The sequence below is a fragment of the Medicago truncatula genome, chromosome 4, assembly GCF_003473485.1.
Source record: "Medicago truncatula cultivar Jemalong A17 chromosome 4, MtrunA17r5.0-ANR, whole genome shotgun sequence".
In the NCBI taxonomy this organism is placed as follows: Eukaryota; Viridiplantae; Streptophyta; class Magnoliopsida; order Fabales; family Fabaceae; genus Medicago; species Medicago truncatula.
Window position 1 is genome coordinate 58,732,408 of NC_053045.1, and position 8,942 is coordinate 58,741,349.

Here is an 8,942-nt window from a genome sequence, read left to right on the forward strand (position 1 = left end):
TCAAAAACAAATGAGTAACTCTTGGTAACCCTGCCATATTGATAAATTGATGCAAATGATGTCTAATATCTCCAGGTCTAACAGAAGAGATACCCAACCAATGCCAAACCTGATACCATATAGAACTAAAAATCACACAATCAAGAAACAAATGCTTAGCCGTTTCTGGATGACCGCACCCTAATAGACATGCCACATCAGCTGATGTAAGAACACTCCGACGCACCAAATTATCTTTAATTGACAACCTATTACGAAGGAGCCACCATACAAACAAAGAGACCGTTGACGGGATATGCTGATGCCAAACATTGTCGTCATGATATCTGACTACCGGATCACCTGAGTCAGTATGAAAGCGGTATGCGCTCCTGACTGAGCAGTCATGAGTAGGATCTAGATACCACCGTCAATTATCAGAAGCATTATCCTGCAAAACAATGTTATGAAATAAAACTGAACACTCCCTCACACTTTCCTCCTCCCAGGCCAACAAACGTCGTCGCCACACCCACGCTCCACCCCCTCCTCCCACCCTAGCCTACTCTTCTCCAAAATTGTTTAGTTTAATTTTTTAGTACCAAACAATTGAGTTAAAGTGGTTTACGAGTTTCACCAAAAGATAAATTATTCAAAAGAACTTGAACTCAATTTATAAATAATAGTTATTGATAAGATTTTATATACCTTTGGACTGAATTATGTATTTTTAGAGCACTTTTCCTGTAAAAATCGAAAGATTAGCATAATTTTTTTATTTTTTATTTTCGTGGTTAGTAATTAAAAAGGAAACCTAGTTAAGAGACTCATAAATAAATCAATAAAAGAGAGAACACTAGTTAATAAATTTGCATCAATGATGATTGATTCTAAAAAAGATTATTTTCCTGGTTTACAATAAAAAAGGAAACCTAGTTAAGAAAGTCATAAATAAATTAATAAAAGAAAGAACATTAATCAATAAATTTGCATCAATGATGATTGATTCCGCCAATAAAAAAGTCTATCTATATATATTGTTTTTTGACAGAAGTTGATTTATATTTGTAAAAGTCTAATTTAAGGTGTGTGAATTTGAAGTATTATATCAAAATTTTTTGATAATTGAATCCATTTGTAATATGAGCCGAATACATTTCTTTTTTAAAGTGAAATATAAATCTAAAATATTTATGAAATATTATTATAATTGAGACAAAAAAGATGTAAAATTATGAGCATTGGATTAGTTTATTAAAAAAGTAAAAATAAAAAATAAAGATGGAGATGCATAATTGAAAAAGGCATTGGATTAATGATGGAAACAAAAACACATGAGAAAAGATAGAAAAAAGAAAATGATCAATAAAGAATGAAAACAACAATAGAAAATGACAGAGACAGAGAGTGTGTGAAATGCAGCAGTGTTGCCAACTGTCGGTGGTAAGGCTTCCACTTCTCTTCTTCCTAGTATCTTCTCTCTCTCCAGCTATATAAATCCCATTTTTTGAAGAATTAGAGAGAGAGAGAGAGAGATTTGAATGCAACAGGTGAAATTGCAGCAGTTTCCTGTGAGTTAGTGTCCGTCTCTTATGCTCTTTGTCCCCTCATCGGATCTTGGGTTTCTTCTCTTTTCATCAAAGGTACCTACCTTCTTTCATTTTCAATAAATAAAACCCTCTTTTTTTCATTCATTCATATCACCCTTCAATGTCATTCATTTTTTTCTATCATGTGATTCAAGTGAGCTATTTTCTACTCACTTTTTAATTGATTCATTTTGCTATGTTTTAATTCATTGGTTTACTTCGCCAATTCGCTGTGGTCGGACATTTACACCCCTGAAATTTGCGAATAGGCCAACGACAGACGCCAATTTTAAATGATATCAGGCAACTCGGTCCTTCTGTTAACTTGGCCAACTGTCAAACCAGTAACGGAAGGACTGAGTTGCCTAATGTCGTTCATAATTGGAGTCATTTTTCTTTTCATGTTCGTAAATTTCAGGGTGTAAATGTTTGACGGCTACAATTTCAGGGGGAATTGGCGATTTGCTAATTAACTTATGTTCCCTAGTTACCCCCTCAATTTGAAGAAAACCATTTTTTTGTCATGTACAATTGATTGACTTTGAATTCTGTGTTTTGTTTTGATGCAGGGTGATTCAATTCCTAACCTAATTTTGTAGTTTAGGTTAACAATCAGGGTGAGGAAAAAAATTGCCTCTTTGTGAGAGGAACAGTTTAAAAAATTACTTATAATAGTGTATGTAAGTTTAGTCCAAAGTTTAATTATTAGTTTTGTGGGGTTGGGATGGATGATAGAAATATGAAAGGGGAGGGTGGTGAAGTTGATATTGAAAGTGGGTTGGTAGTAACTAAAGATGATTCGGGTAATACTAAACAAGAAAGGACATTATTTGCTAAGATTTATTGTGGTATTGTTGGAGATTCTATAAAAGTTGAAGAAAGAAATAGTGTATTATACTTGAAAGATTCAAATTTGAGTGGAGATTCTGTGAACATGGTGAAAGAGACTAACAAGTTGTTGACGGGGCAGGACTTGGTGAAAAGTGTAGAGAATAGTCCGGTTAAGGAGAAACGGAAAAAATCTAGTAACAAAAAGGCTGCTAAACCTCCTAGAGCTCCACGAGGGCCGTCGTTGGATGCTGCTGACCAAAAGCTAATTAGGGAGATTACTCAACTTGCCATGCTGAAGCGTGCGAGGGTAGAGCGTATGAAAGCTTTGAAAAAGATGAAAGCTGCTAAAGCGTCATCGTCTCCCAGTAGCAGCATGTTTGCCATGGTTTGCACTGTTGTCTTCTGTATTGTGATCTTATTTCAAGGTAAAATATGTAATTAAAGTAGTATTTGTCATGGATATGTACTTTTTTAGCAGTATTCTGCATTGTCACAAGATATGGGTTTAGGTTTGAGCTAACAATTGACAAATGATATAATGGTAACATAATGATATCACTGTTGCAAGTTGTTGAGTTGGGTATTGTTTTGTTTACCTATTGGTCCATTTCTACCTATTCCTATTGGTTCTGTTTTCAAAGTTTGGCCATTCCAAATTTCAGGATTATTACTTCTGCACTTTGTTTGGTGGTTCCATTAAAATTTATTATCATTTTGGTAGAGCTCACTCACATGTTACGGTGTTAAATTTCTGTTCATAAGCTGAATTTCATATTGATTGAGTATTTTCAGAAGGTTGAATTTCTGTTCATAAACTTATAGAGATAGTTATGGTCTATACTATCTATTAACCATACAATTTTTGCCTAGTAAAAGTATGCAAAATTGGAATCAAATTCATGAGAACAATGCACTCCTAGTGGTATTCATTTTTAAGGTGTTAAATTTGCAGGCATATCATCATCTGGAAAGAGTTCAGTGACAAGTTTCCAGGGGTCTCCTGTATCTGCAGGAGGAGCTGAAGGTGATCTGATTGCAGTTCAACTTCAACACCAATTGAATCAAATTTCAATTCAACAACATGCACCTTCTTCAGAGTCTCACAAGTAAGTAGAGAGGCAGACACACCTTTCATTGAACCTCCTTTAGAAGCATATTTTCATTTTTTATCTACCTCAATTTCATAAAGAACAATACCTTGATGTGACAACCGGTAGTAATATTCTTATTGTTACTTGATTCTACCTTACAGAATTGTACGTGGTTCATATTTGTCGAGAAAACTGAGATGAGATGAAGGTTAGTGCAGATTTACTGACAATAAAGATGGTTTTACGGCCTTGTGCATCTCACACAAGCCCCTTTTTTTTTTTTTTTTTTTGTCTTCCAATGTATTTCTTTACATTGTGATTTAAGGTGTTGGGTAATTTATCCCCTGAAGTGTACGCATATTTACTCAATGATGAGGGTGAAGTTTAGACTTGTAGGAAATTTTGCTTTTGATGTTTCATGTGATTATCTGTAATCACCTAATTATTTTATATCAATGTCTTTCTATCTGCAATCATTTATTCGATTACTAGTCCGGTTTTAAAAGTGAACCAAATAAAGAGACAAGAAAGAAAGGTTAATTTGCAGGAATTACCGCTGCTACAAAGTATTATATAGAGAGGTAGAGCAGTAATTTGTATCCCCATACAAAATCAATTATTCATTTAATTTATTGAATAAGAATAAGAGTAAATAAATAAAGAAATGAGCCATTTTACAATTGTTTAACTATGGCTACAGCAATATCTATGAACCTTTGTAGTTTTTTATTTAAAGCACTTAAAGATATTGAACCACGTCCAGTTGAGTTTTTGATTTGCCTGTTGCAACGGCCAATTTCCCCTTTAATAAATATCAATTTTTCACCGACCAACTCATATCTTTTTTGGTTAGTAAAATCAATTATTGATCTAATATAGTAATCCACTAATGAACCGTAAGTCTTAGCACAACTAACGAATTTTTGGCGCAATTCAATATCTTTGGTTTCAATGGCAAAACGTTGAGCATAAATCAATCTTTTAGTGGCTCTTGCTAGAATATCATTGACCATTTTGGCAACTATATCATATTTGGTGGCTTGAGGATTGGAAAGTACGATTGCACGGCATTCACCCAAATTGGGAGACTTTTTGCATATGTCATCCACCAAATCATTAGTCGAGGATTGAGTGAGTTGGAGAAAAGAACAACAAGAAAGAAGGAGAAAGGACACAAATGTTGAGGTTCTCTTCATTTTCTCTTTGAACTAGGTAGGTAGGAATCAAGGGTGTATTGTTTTTGTGGTTTCACGTGTTTTGTTTATTGCAATTATCATCAATCCTTAAATTAAGCTGCTCATAAAATAAAGAAACGGATACTAATGTAACTATTAGACAATTATGGCTATTTTAATATGCTCTCCTCAGTTATGGTAAATAGTAACAACTCAAAACCGATACACAATTATCGTGAGAGTGTAAAACTGGACAATTATGGCTAAAGTAATATGCTCCTAATTAATAGCATCTAATATCAAAATGGATGCACAATAAAACTTTGTGATTATAATTTTGGCAATAACTTTGCTGATCTAATACATGTTCATACCGATAGAACAAACTCATTGAGATATTAATTAGAACGTTATGTATGGATATCGGAATGATCTCCACACACTTACACCTTTGCAAACAATGAGTTTGACCAACTGATTTTATTGAAGTACTCTTCATTCCTCAACAGTTTGCTCCAATCCTTATTTTTGAAACTTTAGAATGTTCTAGACAATATTTGTAGTTTAGAATGTTCTCAATTCACTAGAATTGGTTTTTTCATGATGTCTGCAAGTTGATTGTTTGATATGCTAAGCTTTAGCTTTAATGTCTTCTCAATGCTATGACCATCACCAATATTTTGATATTCATTAACATTATGAACTTCACTCAGAATTTCCATTAACCTTATGTAATGGGAAAAACCTGAATTTTCTGCTTCATTGTCATGTTTCCTCACTGGCAAAGACTGCATACGGACGTCATCGTCCACTCCATGACTTGTAACGATAACGTTGATTTTATCAATTAACGGCACTAATCAATTTGATATAACTCTCTTTTTGGTGATAGAACCCCTCTTTTTTTGTATTCTTTAATCTCCTTCGCGCAAACATCACAACTAATACCAAATTTTCAAGTGAAAAACAATGAAACTTCATAACACAAATTCTTCGTTTAGGATCGCGACCCGATCACAATACTTCATAAAACTGAAAAAGATGAAAATTAAATATGAACAAGAATAACTACTAGAAACTTGTTCTTCATAATCGGTTTCTTGATCAATTTCTTGACTGTTATTTTGTTTCCCCTCCATCTCTATGTTGCTCTCCCGATCACATCTTTCTTTGTCAACTCCTTGTTATGCTTTGTTCGAAACAACTTACTACAAGAAAATTTGTTATTACCCAGAGTCAAAAGCCGTCTGTAAGTGCAAAAAACTGTGGGTACCCACGACTTATCAAGGGCCTCAGGGCCGTGGGAAAAAGCCTCGTCGGTAACGTTACCCACTGTAATTACCCTCGGTTATGCAATGGATAATTTGTGGGTAATCATTGTTTTAACACCAAATTATTGGTCCTAGATTACCCATGGCTAAACCGTCAATAAAGTTACCCACGGCCAAGCCCTGGGTAAGTTGTGGTGTTTATGGAGTAATGTTACCCACGGCTAAGCCCTTGAAAACATAACATTTAAAAAAAAATTAAAAATTTTGCATACGTTTATATTGGCCCATTTCATCCGTACTATAAAATTAAGAAAATTGTGTTGTGTTATATCTCTCAAAGCTTTAATGACACAAGAAATCAACTAAAACAAAATGTATTAAACTTTATTTATTATATATAATACATAAAATAGACATAGTATACTGAAGAAAAAAATTTACATAAGAATAGAAGCTAACATCTCTAGTACTTCTTTTGACAATTTCCACAAATGTGTAGATTAATATCTAGTTCGTTCTAATACAGAGTTGAATATTACTTGTACCACCTACTCTGTCATACAAAGTCTATTCCCTTGAGCAACATTTTATCCAACTTTTATGCTTATTGCACCTTGAGTTGTGTCAACATTTGCCAAAACCTATTAGGCAACAATGATGTCAGTGCACTTACAAAACAAGACTTAAAATTTTTTGGTTTAGCTCAAATTTTGCAGGTAAAAAGAAAATATACAACAACAACTTCAAAAGGGTGGAAAATATACATGCTCTGGTATTTTAAATACCTTTTAAAGTATAGTTTCATGCAAGAATGCATAATACCCAATAAAAAACTTATATAGAGCAATTGAAAAGTTGCAGGCCTTCACACACTTTTGAATAATATTTGAAGACATGACATGGTAACTTTGTTTACATAATAATCAACTAATCAAACCCTAAATCATTACCTCATCCTGTTTGGAAAATCATTAAGTAGACATTTGTTTCAAACTCCATAATAGAATCAAACCATAAAGAAAAATCCATTATAGACCTAATTGAATTCAGTGTTCAATCTCACCTTAGAGTGATTGCAGCAAAAAATATGAATCATAAAGAAGCTTGTCAATAAAGTAAACTGAAGAGTATCGTCACATGGAGGAGGAGCCCAAAGAAGCATGTCATTAAGTAAACTAAATATTATAGAGTAAGGGAAGCACTCACAACGCCATGCATCTATTAGGAATTATATAGTTCATTATCTATGTTATTAACTGAAAATAAATAGTGCAAACAAAACAACCACCAGATTATGTATGAGAGCCATTACATATATAACCTATAGTTTTCCAACTAATAATTAACATAACATTACGTTGACAGAGTTTCTGTTTTATTCTTCTTAATTACTAGTTAAACAATGTTATGCATGTGAAGACAAATGAAAGAGTTACAAACTTTGATTCCTCTGAAATCTTTGCTACTAGCAACAATAAAATAATTGCTAAGAAATAATAATCAAGGATTGACTTTGACTTTGACTTTGAGGGATACTAACATGCAACAAAAACTAAACTTATAACGAACATGATTAAGCTTACATTTCATTTGCCACTCTTTCTTTCTCCTCAAGTTCCTCTACCTGATGCATTTTATGGGTGAGTTCTTCGGCTTGGGATTCTATGTGCTACTTAAGTAAATTGAACTCTTCCTTTGATGAAGTTAAGCAATATTGTTAAGGAGAAACGGAAAAAATGGGGTAACAAACCTCCTAGAGCTCCACGAGGACCGTCATTGGATGCTGCTGACCAAAAGCTAAATTAGGGATAGGGAGATCACTCAACTTGTATCTATCTTTAATCACCTAATTATTTTGTAACAATGCCTTTCTTCCATTGTTATTACCTGTTTCTTTCTTTGTATTAAAATTCAACTTGACAACTAGCATTGATTTAACTGAGAAAGTGATATTAGAAAATAAATAATTGAATCAAGAGTAGAATCACAACATGAATTGTTTTATGCGTGTAACTACAGAGACTTTGTTTAATAGTATATTAATTACCAACTGAGAAACTAATTGCTAACTTGTCACATGTGGTAATTAATAGCATTAAAAAGGCATCCTAAATTTCCATTCATTGTTGTGTGACTCTTGCCAGTTTCATGCTAATTGGACTGTATTGATACGTGTTAAGGAATTACTAGGAATGTGATTTCACGTGTTAACAACAAGATATAGGTTTTATGGCAATTTGATTGTCAATTTAGACATGGACACAAGATGGTTCGTAATAATTTGTATCCCATGCAATTAGCAAAATCAACGATTTATTTTGTTTATTGAATCAGCCATTTAACAACTGTTTAAGTATGGCTAGAGCAATATCAATCAACTTTTGTATAATAATGATACTCCTTTCACCTAAATTAGGTATATTAGTTGAGCCTCATAAATTCTTGTTGCAAACGCCAATTTCCCTTCTATCAATAAACAAAACTCACTGCTCAACTTATATTTTTCTTGGTTTGTTTTTGTTAACGAGTGTCTAGATACTCTTTAAACATTATAAATTAAGTAATTATTTTTTTAAAATGTCAAACTTTTCAATTTTTAATGCACTGATTGCACTAACTTTCATCAAAATTGATCATTTAAGGTTCTTAACTTATACACTGGAACACTAGTTAATATTTCCCGTCAAATAAATTGCTTGTGGAATATAATATGCCACTAATGCATCGTAAAGCTGAGCGCAAATCAAATTCTTTTTTTTGGAAAGCTAAAAAATATATTAAACACAATATAAGTCCCTTTAGCACAAAGTGTATTAAAAAAGAAAACTTAAAAGTCTAAGAAATACATCAAACAATCCAAACTAATACAAGAAGCTAAAATAGAATTAAGAACCCGCCTTTAAACAATGCAAATGTGTCAACCTTCAAGTAGGGTAATCAAAATCAAACACATGTAGTTTGATTTTAACCACCACGCTTGGATTTTTACATTTTCTAATAAAGCTA

The 8,942-nt window shown here is 33.0% G+C and overlaps 1 protein-coding gene across 1 annotated transcript; it reads left to right on the plus strand.

Moving 5' to 3' along the window:
- Positions 1-1,339: 1,339 nt before the first annotated feature.
- Positions 1,340-3,963, plus strand: LOC11413212 (uncharacterized). Its single transcript, XM_003609761.4, has 4 exons — positions 1,340-1,622; positions 2,138-2,824; positions 3,352-3,505; positions 3,652-3,963. The coding sequence occupies exons 2-4, from the start codon at positions 2,293-2,295 to the stop codon at positions 3,689-3,691; spliced, it is 726 nt and encodes a 241-aa protein (XP_003609809.2). The 5' UTR covers positions 1,340-1,622; positions 2,138-2,292; the 3' UTR covers positions 3,692-3,963.
- Positions 3,964-8,942: the final 4,979 nt, after the last annotated feature.

Excerpts from the sequence above, each read along its gene's own strand:
- LOC11413212 (XM_003609761.4), top strand. The coding sequence starts at position 2,293 with ATGGATGATAGAAATATGAAAGGGGAGGGTGGTGAAGTTGATATTGAA. Across the intron at positions 2,825-3,351 it reads TATTGTGATCTTATTTCAAG|GCATATCATCATCTGGAAAG; the intron begins GTAAAATATGTA and ends TTAAATTTGCAG. Across the intron at positions 3,506-3,651 it reads CCTTCTTCAGAGTCTCACAA|AATTGTACGTGGTTCATATT; the intron begins GTAAGTAGAGAG and ends TCTACCTTACAG.